Raw genomic sequence first — 20,753 nt, forward strand, 5'->3', positions numbered from 1 at the left:
GAGGTAGGTTCTTTACTCAGAGAGTAGTAGGGGCGTGGAATGCCCTACCTGCAACAGTAGTGGATTCGCCAACACTAAACGCATTCAAATGGTCATTGGATAGGCATATGGACGATAAGGGAATAGTGTAGATGGGCTTGAGAGGGGTTTCACAGGTCGGCACAACATCGAGGGCCGAAGGGCCTGTACTGCGCTGTAATGTTCTATGTTCTATGTTCTATGTTCAAGGTGCAGGCAGACAGTTGTGACCACGAGAAAGGGCAGGCAGTCAGTGCAGGAATGCCCCGTGGCTGTTCCCCTCTCTAACAGGTATACCATTTTGAATACTGTTGGAGGGGAATAGCCTATTGAACGAAAACAGCAGCAGCAGCCAGAGCAGTGGCACCACGGCTGCCTCCCTCAGCAGGGAGGGGCAAACCGCAAAAGAAATGAAAAAAATGAAAAATGAAAATCACTTATTGTCACAAGTTGGCTTCAAGCGAAGTTACTGTGAAAAGCTCCTAGTCGCCACGTTCCAGTGCCTATTCGGGGAGGCTGGTACGGGAATCGAACCGTACTGCTGGCCTGCCTTGGTCTGCTTTCAAAGCCAGCGATTTAGCCGTGTGCTAAACCAGCCCCTTGAGAAATAGGAATATTTCTCAAAAGAGAAATAGTCATGGGGCACTCTATAGTCAGGGGCACAGATAGGCGCTTCTGTGGTTGTGGAAAAGATTCCAGAATGGTGTGTTGCCTCCCTGGTGCCAGGATCCAGGATGTCACTGAACGGCTGCAGGGCATCCCGAAGGGGGAGGGTGATATGGCAGAGGTCACGGTACATGTTGGTACCAGTGATATAGGTAGAAAGAGGGATGAGTCTTGCATCAAGAATTCAGGGAGTTAGGTAGTAGACTAAGGAGCAGGATCTCTTGGAGTGCTCCCAGTGCCACGTGCTAGCAAGTACAGGAATAGGAGAATAGCACAGATGAATATGTGGCTTAAGGGTTGGTGCAGGAGGGAGGGTTTTAGATTCCTGGACCATTGGGATGGTTTTGGGGGAAGGAGGAACCTGTCCAGGCGGGCTGGTCTACATCTAAACTAGAACGGGACTAATATCCTTGCTGGTAATATCCTTGTTGGAGGATTGCTAGTGCTGTTGGGAAGAGTTTAAACTAGTTTGGCAGGGGGAGGGGACACAGACTGTTAGCAGAATAGGGACACAGTATAACATAGAAAAGCAATCAGGTCAGAGGGAATACAGCAGTAATAAGCTTTAAGAGAGTAAGACAAGGCTGGATTGCCTCTACTTTAATGCCAGGAGTGTCAAAGGTAAAACGGATGAGTTAAGAGTGATGATTGACACGTGTAATTATGATGTAATAGCTATCACAGAGACGTGGTTTAATGAGGGACAGGATTGGCAGCTCAACATCCCGGGATATAGAATCTTCGGATGAGACAGAGGAGAGGGTAGAACAGGAGGAGGCATTGCATTATTAGTTAAGGAGGAAATTACTGCAGTAAGGAGAGGTGATGGGCTCAATTCTCCATCTGCGGGATCCTCCTGTTTGCTGGCAGTGCACTCGCACCCATGGATTTCCTGAGGAAATGGGGGTGCCAAGAATGTTAAACCCCATTGGCCGGCTGGTGGGACGGGGGTTCCTGCTGCCGGCGGGGAACCAGTAAACAAGCGCAGTGGGACGGAGAATCCCACCCGATATCTTGGAGGGGTTTGTGGGTAGAGTTTAGGAATAAAAAAGGGACAACCACATTGCTCGGTGTTTATTATAGGCCCCAAAATAGTCAGCAGGAAATTGAGGAGCGAATATGTGCACAATTCGCGGAGGGGTGTAAAAATTAATTGAGATAGCCATAATGTTAAGGGCTTAGGTGGAGCAGAATTCTTAAAATGTATACAAGTGAACTTTTTCAATATGTAAAGGATTCAACAAGGGATGGTGCAGTGCTGGAACTAATTCTGGGGAATGAAGCCCGACAGGTGGTTGATGTGTTGGTGGGGGAGCATTTTAGTGATAGTGATCACAACATGGTGTAATTTAAATTTGTTATGGACAAAGAAATAGACAAGTTGCAAAAAAAAGTTTTGGATTGGGGAGAATCGATGTTAACAAAATAAGGCAGTATCTGGCCAAGGTAGACTGGAAAGAGTTACTTGTGGGGAAACCTATAGAAGAGCAGTGGGAGGCATTCAAAGATGAAATGGAGAGGGTATGGGGGAAACATGTTCGCTCGAGAGTAATAGGAAAGACTAACAAGCCCAGAGAACCATGGATGATCAGAGACATTCAGGATACAATGAGAAGGAACAGAGAGGCTGTTAGCAAGTACAGGGGAGCAAGTCTGCAGCAGTATTAGTGGAGTACAGGAAGTGCAGGATGGAGCTTAAGAAAACAATTAGGAGAGCAAAGAGGGGATGTGAAAAATCTCAGGCTGGTAAAAGTAGGGAAAATTCCAAGATATTCCAGAAGTGTATCAATGGGAAGAGGATAACTAGGGAAAGAGTAGGGGCCATTAGCGACCAAGGGGGAATCTGTAGGTGGAGACAGAACACATTAGTTGGGTGTTGAATGAATATTTCACAAAGCCTTCACCCAAGAGAATGAGGAGGCAGATGTGGAACTCAGGGAGTGGGACTAAGGTACTTGAGCAAATTGGCATAGGAAGCAACAAGGTATTGGAGTTATTGGTGGGCTTAAAAGTGGACAAATCTCCAGGTCCGGAGACTGTCCCAGGATTTCTCTTTTTCAAATTCTGTCTGGCCACAGGAGAGGTGCCAGAGGACTGGAGAACAGCTAATGTGGTCCCACTATTTAAGAAAGGTCATAGAGAGAAGCCACGGAACTACAGACCAATGAGTCCCATGTAAGTGGTGGGGAACTACGAGAGAAGATTCTGAAGGAGAGAATCTATCTCCACTTGGAGAGGCAAGGTTTGATCAGGAATAGTCAGCATGGCTTTGTCAGAGGGAGGTCATGCCTAACAAATTTGATTGAACGTTTTGAGCATGTAACCAAGTGTATAGATGACGGTAGTACAGCTAATGTAGTTTATATGAATTTCAGAGAAGCCTTTGACAAGGTTCCACATTGGATTGGATTTGTTAATTGGCATGTGTACAGAGGTACAGTGAAATGTGTTTTTCTGTGGGCAGCTCAAACAGATCATTAAGTTCATGAAAATAAAATAGAAGAGATGTAAAAAGAGGATCTGTTTGGGAGAGCTCACAGAGAGTCACCACATTCCAGCACCATCTTGTACACATGGGAGACTTATAAAGAAGCACAGGGGATGCAGGGTGATTTGATAAGGTGCATTCATAATTGGCATTGTTGTAGGAGACAGATAGACTGCTGCTTTAGTGACTAGAAGCCAGTGTCCAGTGCCGTACCACAGGGATCTGTGCTGGGCCCCCTATTGTTTGTCGTTTATATAAATGACTTAGATGACTATGTGGGGGAGGCCGGATGGTTAACAGTGAGTGTAGAAGTCAGGCATTTTAAATACACTTAATATAGGTAAAAAGCTGTTTAAAGCATAAATATTAATTCCCAGTTTTAAAATGAAAGAAACATACAATTTCCAAACTCAGTCATGAGTTTGGAAAATACAGAACCACTGATAAAAACATCACATTTTTCCAAGGACAAGGGCTGAATCCCATGGCAATGAGGTGGAAGCATTAAAGGCTCTATTGTTCTGATATCAGATCACTTGTGATAACAGCCTGAACCACATTCCATAACTTATGCAAGCCGAAACATTTTAGACTGTGTTAAAAGACAGTTTCAATTATATTTTCGGAATTATGCCTCGCATAGTATGGTGAGATGACATAACGTCTCCATTGTTGCAGACAAGCAACAATTGGAAGTAACGTTACATTGTGAAGATGGACAGCTTGTTATCAAATCAAATGTGTTTTGAGTCTAACTTAAACCAATTAGGATTATATTGGGGTGTGATCGGATCGCTTAAGACAGATATGAAATAGTATATCCATGGATGATTTGGCCACCATTTTAGAAAGAGAGAGAATTAGAGAAGAAAGAGAGAGAGAGACAGAGAGAGAAAGTAAAGGAAGAGAATTAGAAAAGAGTTCTGTATTCATATTTCATTTTCATACTTTGACTTCAGACTTTGACTTTTAAAGTTGTGTTCAGGCTATTGTCTCAGAAGATAATTCCTGTGATTCTTTGAAGAAAATCAAATTGTCTACAAACTACCTTTTAAAATGATTTTCAAGTTGTAACCAATGAACTTCAAATAAAACAATTCTTATTTGCACCTGACAAGTTTTTAACTTGAATTTCTACTGAGTTTCAGCAATGTCTCAAGAACAACCGGTAACCATAAATTGAATAAACTTCACAATCCTAAGATCCTTCAACTTGGCGTAGTCAGGCAGCGGGGGAGGAGTTCTGATACGACCTTCGGAGAGGTTCGGAAAGCTTTGTGAGAAATCGGAGGAGGACCAGGCGACGACAGAAGCTTCGGGAATAATTGGAAGAGATCGGAAGACAGTCGGAATCCACGGCTAGACTGGGGTAAGAAATATCTTTTTCAGCCATTAAAAGTCTTAAAGCCGCATCAATCAGTGCTTCGACCCCTGAAAAGGACATTTTTATAGACTGTGTTAAATCAAGCAGGTGCCGGTTGTTGAGACTAACACAGCCTACACACAAAAAGTTAAGTGAAAGGTTTAATTTATGGCTGATCCAGATGAAAGTATAGATTTAGACCCTTTAGAAGGCAGAAAATTACTCCCTACGACGGTAAAAGGAGGAACTGGGATACCAGATGTTTCCGTTGAAGATATGTTGGGGGATTTTGGGTCTGTCTTTCGTAAACAATTTGACCTATGTGAAACCTCAAGAAAAATTGAATCAAAGTATAATATCCGCAGAGGACAGTGGTCCTTTGATAATATCAAGAGAGCATGGGGAAAATGCACACAATTGCACAGTGCAGAATGTGTTAAATGGTCCCTGGCAATTATGGGACAATTACGCAGAGATAATTACTAAAAATAAAACTGATCATGAATATAGGACCACTAAAGACCAACTAATTGCAGTTGTTGAAGAATTGCAAGTTGCAAAAGCAAAACTTGAATCTGACGATGAAATTAGAACTGATTTGGAAAACAAAATCTCTGAACTCCAGCAGTTGCCTGTTCAAATAGCAGAAGTACAAAATCAAATTTTTGAAGTGGAATCAAAAAACCAACAGCTGCAATCAAAAACTGAGCAAATTGAACTTGAAAAGTACAAGTTAATTGAAGAAAAATGTGTTTTAGAAAGATAATTGCGAGATGCAGAATTCAGTTTTGAACAGGATGATGCCAAATTCCAACAGTTATCTGTTCAATTAGCAGAATACCAAAATCAAATTTTTGAAGTGGAATCAAAAAACCAACAGCTGCAATCAAAAACTGAGCAAATTGAACTTGAAAAGTACAAGTTAATTGAAGAAAACTGTGTTTTAGAAAGAGAATTGCGAGATGTAAAATCCAAATTTGAACAGGTCGATGAACTTAGAACAGAATTGCAAACCAAAACTTCTAAACTCCAGCAGTTATCTGTTCAAATAGAGTTCCAAAATCAAATTTTTGAAGTAGAGTCAAAATACAAACAGTTGCAATTAAAAACTGATCAAACTGAACTTGAAAATTCCAAGTTAATTGAAGAAAAATGTGTTTTAGAAAAAGAATTGCAAGATACAAGAGCAAAACTTGAACATTATGATGAAATTGGAACAGAATTGCAAAACAAAACTTCTAAACTCCAGCAGTTATCTTCTCAAATAGCAGAATTACAAAATCAAATTTTTGAAGTGGAGTCAAAATACCAAAAGTTGCAATCAAAAACTGAGCGAATTGAACTTGAAAAGTACAAGGTAATGGAACAAAAATGTATTTCAGAAAGAGAATTGCAAGATGCAGAATCTAAACTTGAACATTAAGATGAAATTGGAACAGAATTGCAAAACAAAACCTCTAAACTCCAGAAGTTATCTATCAGCAGAATTACAAGATCAAATTTTTGAAGTAGAGTCAAGATACCAAAGGTTGTAATCAAAAACTGAGCGAATTGAATATGATAATTGCAAGTTAATCGAAGAAAGATATGTTTAAAAAAAGGATTTAAACACTCCCACTGAAAGCGGCAAGGTCCTAAAAGACTGGATTCAAACAGCAGCTGAAGTAACACAAACTCGACAAGCAGCTTCCGCCCAAGCACCCCACCTAGTGGCACAATTGGCAAATGCACAGCCGAGATCAAGTGTCAAGAATAAATTAATTCCTCTGCCAAATGAATCAGACGAAGATAGTGTTCCTACAAAGCGTAATACTAAATTAATTCAACTAGCCCCTTTAAAACGCAAACGGGTTAGAGTTGGAAGCAAAAAAATAGAGGAAGAAGGTGAGACTATCTCGAGAAACATATTTGATCATCAATGGACTCAGGAACCAGCAGAGCCTACACAAATTGACGAATGGTCCAAAAATCTCCCACATCCTAAAAAGGGTGGTATGTCCACATGGAATGGAATTAACAGATTAAAATCCATTTACAGTCTCCACCCATTTGATGGAGTACAAGTTCTGACTATCATGCTAGGTACTCGTGTAATTTCAACCCTTAGAACTGAGGTGGAATTTGCCCTTGGAGACGATTTGCAAAATTTAGATGCTGGTTGGCTAGCAATCAGGGATTGGCTATTAACATATCGCCCCCCGAGGACCGATTGGTCTAAGATCACATCTTGCATTCAAAAAAGTAATGAAGATATTCAGGATTTTGAGGACAGATTTTTACAGACTTGGATGGAATATTCGGGAATGACACTTACAGACGAAACTGACACATGGGATGCAAGCAATTTAAATCCATTAAAAACGGCTTTTGTAGCCGGTGTTAAACCTGAAGTTTCTGATGCCTTGAATTTGGTTTTACCAGCTTGGGCCAAAACTGGCACATACCGAGACATAGTTGACCGGTGCATTCAGATAGATCGCGGTTTACGCAATCGGACAAGCTCATCAGCAGTGACTAAAGCACCACCACAAGATTCAGGGCAAACATGTACCCTGGCTCCATTAAAATCACGTAAGGAAAAAATACCACAATGTCTTTACTGCGGTAAAGTAGGACACTGGATGGCAAAATGCTATCTTAAACCACAGATGGATTCGGGAGATGATAATGAGGTAGACAATTTTCACTACAATACATTTCCACCTCATGGTCAACCACGTAATGCGCACAAACAAGATGCACCTATGGTAACGTTCCAACAAGACAGACCCAGACTTGCGTACAGGGATTCTAAAACCTCCCAACCTTATCCACGTAGGGAGGAACCTTACCCACGTAGGAAGGAGTCTTACCCACGTAGGGAGGAATCTTACCCACATGGGGACGAACCGTACCCACGTAGGATTCTACACGATGATAACAATGCTATGAATGAAATGTTAAACAGCTGTCCTCCAGCTCAAAGACATCCTCTGTGTGATAATTCAAAAAACTACTAGACCCCACTCTTGATGATTCTCTCCATTTCTCTCTACATGCACTTTTGCAGCAGAAAAATGATGGATTATATATTTCATTAAGAGTGGAAGGTATTTATATCGATTTCCTATTTGATACTGGAGCTGAACTTACCTGTGTTACTGAACAGAATGCTGCTTTCTTTCCCCTAACTTCAGAGAAAATTGAAGCTTTGGCTGCAGGAGGAGACTCTGTCCCTCTTCGGAAGACTATACCACTGCTCTTAGAATTTGGACCACATCAACTGATAGCGTCAATATGGGTAGGTCTGGTAACACAAGCACTTCTAGGTATGGACATCTTATCACAACTAAATTCTTCACTGATTTTCAATAATGGGAAAATTACCTGGTCCATTAGACACATAAAAAAGGATGAAATACAACATCATCCAATTTGGGCAATTGACAAAAATGATTGTGGTCTTTTGAAAATGGACCCAGTTACTTTCATGGGATCAGCTCCACCTTGTACCAAACAATACCCCATTAGCAAAACGTCAATTCAAGGTATTCTACCTATAATAAAACAACTTGAAGAAAGGGATATTTTAGTGCGTATTCACAGTTCATCAAACAGCCCTGTATGGCCTGTGAAAAAGGCTAATGGTACATGGCGCCTTACTATTGACTACAGAAAGGCAAATCAATTCATTGTCAGAAAAGCTCCTTTAGTGGCAGATCCGTCTACAATTTTTAACTCTTTAACTCCTGACCTTCAGTGGTTTTCAGTCATTGATATGGCAAATGGCTTCTGGTCAGTACCATTAGCTAAACAAGTACAACCATGGTTTGCTTTTACAGTCAATCAACAACAGTACACATGGACTAGACTACCGCAAGGTTTTCACAATAGCCCAACTGTTTACCACATGGCTCTGCAGAATCACATCAGGGAACTGCCTGATCTGCCTTCAACCATTATTCAGTATGTAGATGATGTTCTGTTAGCCTCCATCAATAAAGATGACCATGAAAAGGACTTACGGGTGGTCTTGAACCACCTCAGTACAAATGGTCACAAAGCTAGCTTTGCAAAAGCACAAATTACCCAGGAAGAAGTTGTTTACTTGGGACAGAAAATTTCCAAAGGCAAAAGGGAACTTACTCAGGACAGAACAGCTGCCATCAAAGCAGTTAAAGAACCCTCAACTGTACAGGAAGTCAGATCTTTCTTGGGACTCTGTAATTTTAACAGAAATTGGATTGATTCTTATACTCAGTTATGCCAGCCATTGAATGATCTTCTAAAAGGAAACAGAAAATCAAAAGATCGAATTAAACTCAATTCTGAACAAAAACAATCATTTCTGAATTTGAAAAAGGTCCTGTGTTCAGCGCCAGCCTTAGGTATTCCAAACAACGGAAAACCTTTTACCATGTTTGTTCATGAAAGAGATGGTTACATGACTGCAGTACTAGCTCAAGAACATGGTGATCAGTTAAGACCAGTTGGGTACTATTCCCTTAAACTTGACAATGTGGCACTAGCATTTGGCAGTTGCTTACGAGCCATGGAAGCTACATGTCGAGCTGTAATGATTACATCTGGACTTGTTCTAGACCAAAAGTTAATCATCAAATGTCCACATTCAGTCCATTCTCTACTATCCATGAACAGAGTGTCACAAGTTACATCAGCTAGATGGACTAGATGGACAGCAATTTTGGAAGCTCCCAACCTATATTTTCACAAAGCCAGTCCTGTAAATCCATCGTCCTTGCTCCCGCTTCCCGAAGAACAAGGGAAGGGAGAGAGAGAAGTGCATGACTGTGTGAAAATAATAGAGGAAATGGAAGAAGTACGCTTAGTAGAAGAAGAGCCACTACAGAACCCAGATTTAATCCTATTCACAGATGGTTCCTCTTTTATTTACAAGGGTATCAGGAAAGCTGGGTGGGCAGTCACAAGCCCATACGAAGTATTAGCTGAAGGAAGTTTGCCCCCAGCTACATCAGCTCAGCAGGCCGAATTAAAGGCACTTACAGAAGCATGTCATGTGGCAAGAGATAAAACTGCTAACATCTATACTGACTCCAGATATGGTTTTGGAGTAGCACATGATTTTGGCCAACTGTGGAGAAAAAGAGGATTTCTCACAACAGCAGGTACACCTATCCGAAATGGAAAGGAAGTATGAGATCTTCTAGAAGCTATGACCTTGCCCAAAGAAGTATCAGTTCTAAAATGTAAAGCCCATACTCATGAGGACACTATGGAAGCAAGAGGAAATGCTCTTGCAGACCACGCAGCAAGGGAAGCTGCCTCCCTTTGTGCCTCTCATTGGCATCAGGAATCCAGTCACATTTACAAATTGGGAGTAACCACCTTATTACATGATTTACGTGAAATGCAGAATGATTGTACAAAGGAAGAAAAATGGAAATGGTTAGAATCAGGTATTCAACCGTATGATGATGAAATTTGGAGAGAAGTTCAAACTTGTAAACCAGTCGCACCGCAATCACTAATGCCCTTCTTAGCTCAACAAATTCATTCATGGGGACACATATCACCTCAACAAATGATGGATCGATTCCATAGAAGTTGGTGTGGTAAAGGATTCAAAAAACATGCACAATTGGTAGCAAACCGATGTGTAACCTATCAAAAGAATAACTTGGGTCCTATAACAGCAATGCTTCAATTAAGAGCTCCTGCTCCTGCAGGTCCATTCCAGGACTTACAAGTAGATTACATCACTCTTCCTAAATGTCAACAGTACAATGACGTCCTTGTAATAGTGGATAAATTCTCCAGATGGGTGGAAGCTGCTCCAGCTAGAAGAGGGACAGCTGCCCATACAGCCAAAGTGCTATGCAAAGACTTTATTCCCAGATGGGGAGTACTAGCTAGCATTGACTCAGACAATGGATCCCACTTTACAGGAGCTGTTTGTACATTTCTAATTGTTGGGTATGCATTGCAGCCCCTACTAACTCAGGGGAGGGTATTCCCTTTCTAACTATTCCCTTTAATGCTTCAGAAACAGCAGAATGGTACATCTATCAAAGCGTCCCTCGCTCTGTGGTGGCCCGTTCTGGAGCATATACATGTGAAAATGGGAGGTACCAGGTTGACATCCAAAAATCTATTAACTTATGGAAATCTGCAGGCTATCCACTAAACACCTTTTCAGGATGGCACCAACTTCAATTTAACCCTGACAAAAAAAAACCTCAACATCTTAACCCCCCAACTAATATTAAACAAAAAGGATCAATTTGCCTCATCAGTAAGGACCCTAAAGGGATACCAATGGGTAATAGTAATTGTACTAACTATGTAGATGTTAACACAGCTTTTAAATGTACAAACGACCGCTTAGAAAGAATTATGCGGTCCTCAAGGATAACAGGCATATCTAACCTCAGAAATAATAAAACATTCGAAGACCAATGTGCTACGTGCATCAAAGAACTATTCGCTAAACGCAGGGGATCAACTGTCAGAATGATTCACACTAACCCTACTGCACCCCCAATTGATGAATTTGAGGTGAAATACTTTTGTTGAAATGTTAACCGTAATATTATCAATCAATTATTTGTATAATCTATTAATACTGAATCTGTAGCATCAAATTTGACTAATTTATTAATTGTTATTTTGTAATAATGATTCTTTAAGAATTTTAATGATTATTGTTGAAATACTTGTTGCAATGCTAAGTTTCCATTCTATTGTTTAAATCTACAATGACAATATGAATGAATTATTCTTTACGCTTTTACCTATCCTATCGCTTTAATGATATCTTTTATCTTATTCTGATATATCTCACTTGATCTTTCGATTTATCAAAGGGGCGACTGTAGAAGTCAGGTATTTTAAATACACTTAATATAGGTAAAAAGCTGTTTAAAGCATAAATATTAATTCCCAGTTTTAAAATGAAAGAAACATACAATTTCCAAACTCAGTCATGAGTTTGGAAAATACAGAACCACTGATAAAAACATCACATTTTTTCAAGGACAAGGGCTGAATCCCATGGCAATGAGGTGGAAGCATTAAAGGCTCTATTGTTCTGATTTCAGACCACTTGTGATAACAGCCTGAACCACATTCCATAACTTATGCAAGCCGAAACATATTAGACTGTGTTAAAAGACAGTTTCAGTTATATTTTCGGAATTATGCCTCGCATAGTATGGTGAGATGACATAACGGCTCCATTGTTGCAGACAAGCAACAATTGGAAGTAACGTTACATCGTGAAGGTGGACGGCTTGTTATCAAATCAAATGTGTTTTGAGTCTAACTTAAACCAATTAGGATTATATTGGGGTGTGATCGGATCGCTTAAGACAGATATGAAATAGTATATCCATGGATGATTTGGCCACCATTTCAGAAAGAGAGAGAATTAGAGAAGAAAGAAAGAGACAAAGAGAGAATTAGAGAAGAAAGAGAGAGAGAGACAGAGAGAGAAAGTAAAGGAAGAGAATTAGAAAAGAGTTCTGTATTCATATTTCATTTTCATACTTTGACTTCAGACTTTGACTTTTAAAGTTGTGTTCAGGCTATTGTCTCAGAAGATAATTCCTGTGATTCTTTGAAGAAAATCAAATTGTCTACAAACTACCTTTTAAAATGATTTTCAAGTTGTAACCAATGAACTTCAAATAAAACAATTCTTATTTGCACCTGACAAGTTTTTAACTTGAATTTCTACTGAGTTTCAGCAATGTCTCAAGAACAACCGGTAACCATAAATAGAATAATCTTCACAATCCTAAGATCCTTCAGTGAGGTTGAGTGTCCTGGGTTACAGGAAGAGATAGGATGGCCAGGTAGGCAGAAAAGTGGCTGATGGAATTTAATCCTGAAACGTGTGAGGCGTTACAGATTGGAAGGAGTAATTTAACAAGGAAGTATTCACTGAATTGTCTGACACTGGGAAGTTCTGATGAACAAAGGGACCGTGGCATGTTTGTCCACAGATCTCTGAGGTAAGAAGGGCAGGTTAATGGGGTGGTGAAAAAGGCATATGAGACACTCACTTTTATCAATCTGGGCATAGAATACAGAAGCAGAGAGGTCATGTTGGAGTTGTATAGAACATTGGTGAGGCCACAGTTGGAGTACTGTGTGCAATTCTGGTCACCACATTATCGGAAGGATGTGATTGCACTGAAGGGGGTGCAGAGGAGATTGACCAGGATGTTGCCTGGGATGGAACATTTCAGTTACGAAGAGAGGTTGGATAGGCTTGGGTTGTTTTTGCTGGAGAAGAGAAGACTGAGGGGTGACCTGATTGAGGTGCACAAGATTATGAGGGGCATGGACAGAGTGGATAGGACAGCTGTTCCCCTTAGTTGAAGGGTCGGTTACGAGGGGACACAAGTTTAAGGTGAGGAGCAGGAGGTTTAGGGGGGATTTGAGGGAAATCCCTTTTACCCAGAGGGTGGTGACGGTCTGGAATGCACTGCCTGGGAAAGTGGTGCCAGGTGGGTTGCCTCACATCCTTTAAAAAGGTACCTGGCTGAGTACTTGGCATATCTTAACATTCAAGGCTATGGGCTAGGTGCTGGGAAATGGGATTAGGTAGGCCTTTCGTGCGTAGATGCAGACTCGATGGGCCGAAGGGTGACTTCTGCACTCTGTGATTCTGTCATTCTGGCCTTATCCTCGATCTCCCCCAGTTTCTGATTGAATTGGTGGAAATACTGGAGGCACTCGTCCTGAATTCATCCTGCCACACTTGTTCTTATTCTGCAGCAATACCTCTCTGCATTGTACCAGCTGTGCTTTGAAAGTTTTGTTGTATTATTTGTAACAAATGACAAAACTCTAATAACAAATACAAATTAGAAAATGCAAGAATGACAATACTAAAATTCAGGCATTGTTAAATTGTGTGAAAATCTCGTTCTTGTCACTTTCAGCTCCTGCCCCACATTCCCAGCCCGTGCTGAGCTTTCAGCTCCTGCCCCACATTCCCAGCCCGTGCTGAGCTTTCAGCTCCTGCCCCACATTCCCAGCCCGTGCAGAGCTTTCAGCTCTGTGTTGTTCCTCGAGTCTTAATAAAGCTCGTAGTCTCAAATGTGGAGAAGATGCTTTATTGTGAATTCGTTCTCTCTTCAGAGCTTAACCTACGGCTACCTCAAATGCTACTAGCTGGTGTGTCTGTGTCCTGCTACCAGTTCTGCCTTCCGTGAAGTGTGTCCTCACTTCCTGTCCCGGTGTATTTGTATGGCTCTCCCGTGCTCCCTCTAGTGTTTGCTCAGTTGTATTGCATCTAGTTAACTTGTGATCACCACATCCCCCTTTTTCTCTTTACATATTTCCTGTACATCGTTAAAGAAAATTGTACATCCTGTCCCGGTGTATTTATAGCTCTTCCTCTAGTGTTTGCTCAGTTGTATTGTATCTAGTCAATCTACGATCACCACATCCCCCTTTTTCTCTTTACATATTTTCTGTACATCGTTAAAGAAAATTGTACAAAACAGTTACTTATGATGTGCGTATCTATACAAGTGATGGTGCTATCGCATATTTTACAAAGCCAATGTATTTATGTGTCCAATCTTAATAAAAACATTTATGAGTCCAAACTTGATGAATTTGTTCAGAGCTTTTTTTCTTTTTTTTTTGTTGTTGATGACGTGGTGATATTGATATTGCAGCTCCGTTGTGAATGTTGTTGGTGTTCCTTGTTATTTTAAGTACCCAATGCGTCATCCCGAGGTGTTTGCATGGTCACATCACTGATGTTGACTGGCATGGACTTTTTTCTGTGCTTGTGGTATTGATTTATTATCTCATCTGCCTTGGATGCTGGTGTGCTTGCTTGTTCTGGAGCAGATGTGAGTTTGTGCGATTCGTTGTCATCCCATGACATGTTTGTAGTCTTGTCATCGTTTTGCAGTGTGCTGTGGCATTGTCCTTCATGTGCCGAGTAGTACCATTGTGTACAAGTCGTTGTTTCATTGCTGTTGTTTCTGTCGTTCCTGTCTTTGTTGTTTTCGTTGCCGTACTTGTTGCTGTTTTTGTCGTTTCTGTCTTTGGTGTTGTCGCCGTCGTTGTTCCTGACTTTGTTGTTTTCGTTGCCGTTCTTGTTGCTGTTCTTGTCGTTTCTGTCTTTGGCGTTGTCGCTATCTTTGTTCCTGACTTTGTTGTTTTCGTTGCCGTTCTTGTTGTTTCTGTCTCTGTCGTTGTCGCTATCTTTGTGCCTGACTTTGTTGTTTGTCTTGTCGCGCTTCATGTTGCTTTTGTTCTTGCTGTTGTTGTTCTCGTTTCTGCTTTGCTTCTTGCTATTGTTGTTGGTCTTGTCGCGCTTCATGTTGCTTTTGTTCTTGCTGTTGTTGTTCTCGTTTCTGCTGTGCTTCTTTTGACTTTTGTTTTTCTTGTTATACTCTATGAGTGTCCCGTGTGGATAATTTGAGTCATTGAGCATTTCGTCTCGAGAGTGGTGCGAATGATCTGATGTTGCATCGCTGCTGGTGACATCAATCATTTGTGGAGGATTTGATTCCTCATCTTTGCTTTCTTGGTGCTCCTCTTCTGGAGTCAAATTCTTCTCGATTTCATTTGACGCGGTGTCTCTGGATTCTTGGCGCTCCTCTTCTGGAGTCAAAAACTTCATGATTACAATTGACGTGGTGTCTCTGGACTCTTGGCGCTCCTCTTCTGGAGTCCAAATCTGCATGATTTCACTTGACGTGGTCTCTGGACTCTTGGTGCTCCTCTTCTGGAGTTAAAATCTTCATGATTTTAGTTGATGTTGACTCACTGGACTCTTGGTGCTCCTCTTCTGGAGTCAAAATCTGCATGGTTTCTGTTGGCGTGACTCCAGGTGCTCCTCTTCTGGAGTCAAAATCTGCATGGTTTCTGTTGGCGTGGTCTCTCTGGACTCCAGGTGCTCCTCTTCTGGAGTCAAATTCTGCATGTTTTCTTTCGGCGTTGTCTCTCTGGACTGTTGGGTGGCCCGACTGTGCTTCTGTACAGACAAGCTGAGAACTGTCAGTCTCGCTGTGATCCTGTACGTCGAGTGAGATCACCTTGTCACTGTTTTCGCATGCAGTGGGTAGAGGTACATTGTCTTCTTCTTGTTCATGTGAGCTTGGTAGACTTTCATAGTCTGCTTGTGGTTGCTCAGATGTTCATGCATGGTGTTCGCCAGGGAGTGTTTGCTTGCATCCCTGTTGGAGTCTTTCATCACTCGCACTGTGGAGCCTGTCATCGCTCGCTCTGTGGAGTCTTTCTGTGCTCTCTGTGTGGCGTCGTCTTCGTCTTGGGTATTGCTGTCATCCAATGTATCGACGAGCTGCCATGGCATCATGGTGTTGGATTCATCTACCATGAGTAGATTCGTGTTGAGCTTTGCAACCGTGTCGCTGATGCTGTGATCAGCATATCCAAATAACTCAGCCATGTCTGAGTAGTATTCTTTGAAATCCAAATCATTTTGGTTGGCTTCTTCTACCACGAGTTGATTAGTGTTGAACTTTGCGACCGTGTCGCCGATGCTGTGATAAGCATATCCGACTGACTCAGCCGTGTCTGAGAGGTAATCTTCGAAAAACAAATCATCTTTTGTTGTTTCGGAATTCTTTTTGTTCTCTTCACTTTGGGTGGTGCAGACTGCTTTTGTCAGGGTTTTGTGCAAGTTGTTTTTAATTGTTGGTTTAAGTTCAGGCGTTTTTCTGTGTTCTGAGGCAAGAAAATTTGGTTTTACCACTTTAAGTGTCTTGTTTTCAATTTTCGGGCATTTCCCTTTTAAGTAGGCGTGGTCGGGATGCTCAGACGTCATGACGTCACGCGTAGGAATGAATTGCGCAAATCGGCCTTCCTCCTTCACTGTGCGGTTTTGTGTCCATTGCGCATGCGCGGCTTGCGCATGCGCATAACGATCGGCAACGCAACCTTTTTTTAACTGCGCATGCGCGGCTTCCCGTTCCGGCGCATGCGCAGATGCAATTTGTAGTTCTTTGCTTGCCCGAGACTGCAAAATGTGCTCCGACGCCATTTTATCGCGGATTTCAGCGTTTTTTTCTTTCTAAAAGTTGTAAGTTACCTTTTCTTTCCGATCTGGACTGGATTTCAGCATTTTGGCTTTGTGAAAAATTCATGTTATTTCTTCTTTTTCATCTGTACTTTTCATTCGCGATTTCGTGTTCATTTCGTGATTTTTTAAGTTTTGCATCACTCAGTCTCTGTGCAGTTTGGCCTCTGAGCATGCCTTGCTGTTCAAATTCCTTACAGTACTCTTCAAATTTGTTTAGTATTGTTTGTAAGCTGTTTCTGTCTTCACCTTTTCAGTATTTAAATCCATTATAAACTTTCCTAGCTTCATGTCCTTCGATGAGAATTGCTATTTTAATTTCGTCTGAGGCTGCTGCTGCATCATTTGCTATGATACCGAAATCGAACCATTGTTTAAACCTTTTCCAGACACTTCTTACATTTCCAGTCGTGTCCAGCTGAAGTGGGTATCCAAGGCACTTCCTCCCATCAGCGATGTCTTCCCAAGTCGAATGTCCAGTAGGAGATTTCCATGCCATTTTGTTCTTTCTGTGTCTGCCACTGAGTTGTCCTGTAGTAAGCGTCTGAAGCCACTGCTGGTACCATGTGTTGTTCCTCGAGTCTTAATAAAGCTCGTAGTCTCAAATGTGGAGAAGATGCTTTATTGTGAATTCGTTCTCTCTTCAGAGCTTAACCTACGGCTACCTCAAATGCTACTAGCTGGTGTGTCTGTGCCCTGCTACCAGTTCTGCCTTCCGTGAAGTGTGTCCTCACTTCCTGTCCCGGTGTATTTGTATGGCTCTCCCGTGCTCCCTCTAGTGTTTGCTCAGTTGTATTGCATCTAGTTAACTTGTGATCACCACAAGCTCCTGCCCCACATTCCCAGCCCGTGCTGAGCTTTCAGCTCCTGCCCCACATTCCCAGCCCGTGCTGAGCTTTCAGCTCCTGCCCCACATTCCCAGCCCGTGCTGAGCTTTCAGCTCCTGCCCCACATTCCCAGCCCGTGCTGAGCTTTCAGCTCCTGCCCCACATTCCCAGCCCGTGCTGAGCTTTCAGCTCCTGCCCCACATTCCCAGCCCGTGCTGAGCTTTCAGCCCCTGCCCCACATTCCCAGGCCGTGCTGAGCTTTCAGCCCCTGCCCCACATTCCCAGCCCGTGCTGAGCTTTCAGCCCCTGCCCCACATTCCCAGCCCGTGCTGAGCTTTCAGCCCCTGCCCCACATTCCCAGCCCGTGCTGAGCTTTCAGCCCCTGCCCCACATTCCCAGCCCGTGCTGAGCTTTCAGCTCCTGCCCCACATTCCCAGCCCGTGCTGAGCGCAGCCAGAGATTGTCTCTCACTGTCATTCAGAGATTTACTGCTCACATGGAAAGTGACCAGAAGTGCAGTTTGCACCATGTACGGGTGTAGATCTCCATAGCACCAGTGTAAAGTGATGTGAAGGGTTAGTTTAAAGATGAATGGACAGCTGGATTATGGGAAATAGATAGAGGACTGGACAGCGGAGCAGCGTCATGGGGGAGTGGGGGGGGGGGGGGGGGGGAGGGGATTTGATCAGGTAATTGCCTGAATTAAAATGGAGACATTTCCGGAATCAGCTGGTGATATAGTTTGGGGAACATAAGGGCAATAGGCGAATGGTACACGTTCAGACATGGGTGAGGAAGGAGCTGTGCTCCGAAAGCTAGTGTTTGAAACAAACCTGTTGGACTTTAACCTGGTGTCAGACTTCTTACTGTGCTCACCCCAGTCCAACGCCAGCATCTCCACATCATGGCTACCAGAATTTTCACATGATTGTGGCCGACCATAGCACTAACAACACAATCTGGCAAAAAATACATTTCTTCCTATTATTGGAATGATTGAGTCTGGATTTAATACTTGCTGAGCTGTGGATTTGTAGAGCAGATGCGCTGATCCACAGGATGATATTCAGGAGGTATATTGTGGAAAGGTTGGGGATTGACAGCATCTCGAGTCAGATATCAGCTCAGAGGCAGCAGAAGTTGTCAACAGGCTGGTTCAGCTTCAAATTTTAGTCATTTACAGGAATGGAGTCAGTGGATAGGGAACAGGGTTTGTGAGCAGAAATGAAGACCAAAGTAAATAAGAAGGAGAGTAAAACATTGGAACGTGGATTACAGACAAAGCAGCCGGATAAAGAGACTTCCCAGAATCCCATCAAGAGTAAAGAGGAGTAAGTGAATGAGGAAAGTCACTGAAACATCAGTGGTGATGTCGAGTTAGCAACAGAGAAGCAACACAGATAACTAGCAGAACACAAAGCAGAGGCAATTACAGCAACAATAATATATATGTTAGCAAATTAATAACTGGATAGTGTGACTTACCAGGGACCCCAACAATAGCCAGGATGGGATAGTAAAAGTGTTGAACGATGCATACTGAGAATAGGATGCGATCGGATAATGTTATCGACCAATCATCTGCAGAAAGACGGTTAAACCAGTCGGATAAACCTCTGTCCAGTGTCGTAACGTTCCAACCCATTGTCCTGCGATTCCAATCCAGTGTCGTAACGTTCCAACCCATTGTCCTGCGATTCCAATCCAGTGTCGTAACGTTCCAACCCATTGTCCTGCGATTCCAATCCAGTGTCGTAACGTTCCAATCCAGTGTCGTAACGTTCCAATCCAGTGTCGTAACGTTCCAATCCATGTTCTGAGATTCCGATCTCTCTTCGCTGAATCTCTCTCTGTCTGTCTCCGGATCTGCTGATCTCTGTCAGTGTTGATGCTCCCGCTGACAGTTTGAATAAGACATTGAAATGAATCCCTTATTAATAGAAGAGGAAATCCTCCAGTGACACGATGAGAATCCATGGAGACTGACATTAATCACAGTCACTAAACAAACAGATTCAGACAATGAAATGATATGGGACACAGAGAGATTTTCTCTTATGGCTTCTAGAATCCCTACAGAAATCCGATAGTGCAGAATGAGGCTTTCCCGACCACCGAGTCTGCATCGAACCTCGCAAAGAGCATTCTACTTAGCCCCACTACCTCCCCCCACCCTATCCCTGTAAGTCCGCGCATTGCTCATGGCCATTCCACCTAACCTGCACATCATTAGACATTAAGGGACAACGTAGCATGGTTTAATGGTCTATCCACGTAACTAGTTCCATTTCCAACCTTTGGAACTGGACTTCTTATTGTTCCCTCACTCTCTCTCATTCCCTCTCCTCCACCTTAGCTATTTCCCTCTCTCTTTCTCTCACTCTTTCTCCTTCCCTCTATTTAAATTAAAAATCCACTTCTGGCTTTTCCATCCCAAAACTCAGGGAGTTAGGAGTTAAACGAAAAAGTAGGACCTCAAAGGTAAAATCCCAAGATTGCTGCCAGTGCCACACGCTAGTCAGAGTAGGAATGTCAGGATAGATAGGATGAATGTGTGACTCGTGGGATGGTGCAAGAGGGAGGGACATTGTGGCATTGGAACTGGTTCTGGGGGAGGTGGGACCAGTACAAACCGGACAGTCTACATCTGGGCAGGACTGGAATCAATGTCCTAGGGGGGGTGTTTGCTGGAGCTGTTGGGGAGGGTTTAAACTAATGTGGCAGGGGGATGGGAACCGATGCAGGAAGTCGCAGTGAAGTAAAACGGGGCAGAAAACGGGATCAGAGGTGAGCTGGCAAGATGGATACAGAACTGGCTTGGTCATAGAAGGCAGAGTAGCAGCAATGGAAGGGTGCTTTTCTGATTGGAGGGCTGTGACTAGTGATGTTCCGCAGGGATCAGTGCTGGGACCTTTGCTGTTTGTAGTATATATAAATGATTGGAAGGAAAATGTAACTGGTCTGTTAAGTAAGTTTGCCGACGACACAGATTGGTGGAATTGCGGATAGTGTCATGTGAGAGTATCTTTAAGAAATGGATGTTTAAGCAATGTACTTTTAAGAAAATACTGATGTCAGAGAGTGGGTGGAGCTGAGCTCAGTTTGGCCACTTTGAGATTAGTTCTGGGTTTTTAGTTTCAGTTTTGAGACAGCAGCTTGGATGTGGCTGTGAGCTGCATTGCTGGTCATCTCTGCCATGAAGGACTATCTCTTAATCCTTTGGTGAAATCAGAATTGTAAAAAGGTCTCAGTACTGAATATAAATCTAATGTGCTTCTGTTTGAAGGATTTGTTAAGTCTTTTGGATGTGTAAAGGAACAGTTTGCAGGATTGGGTCGTGTTGGATTATTTTTGGGGTTA

At 42.5% G+C, this 20,753-nt stretch overlaps 1 protein-coding gene across 1 annotated transcript in view; it reads right to left on the minus strand.

Annotated features, from left to right (window-relative positions):
- The window catches only part of LOC119955879 (probable G-protein coupled receptor 139), a 33,177-nt gene extending 14,114 nt beyond the window's left edge, over positions 1-19,063 (minus strand). The window contains exon 1 of the mRNA XM_038782531.1: positions 18,879-19,063. Within this exon, the coding sequence (XP_038638459.1) occupies positions 18,879-19,038 (160 nt within the window). The 5' untranslated portion in view covers positions 19,039-19,063. The remainder of the gene's footprint in view (positions 1-18,878) is intronic.
- Positions 19,064-20,753: the final 1,690 nt, after the last annotated feature.

This window comes from Scyliorhinus canicula, chromosome 21 (genome assembly GCF_902713615.1).
Source record: "Scyliorhinus canicula chromosome 21, sScyCan1.1, whole genome shotgun sequence".
In the NCBI taxonomy this organism is placed as follows: domain Eukaryota; kingdom Metazoa; phylum Chordata; class Chondrichthyes; order Carcharhiniformes; family Scyliorhinidae; genus Scyliorhinus; species Scyliorhinus canicula.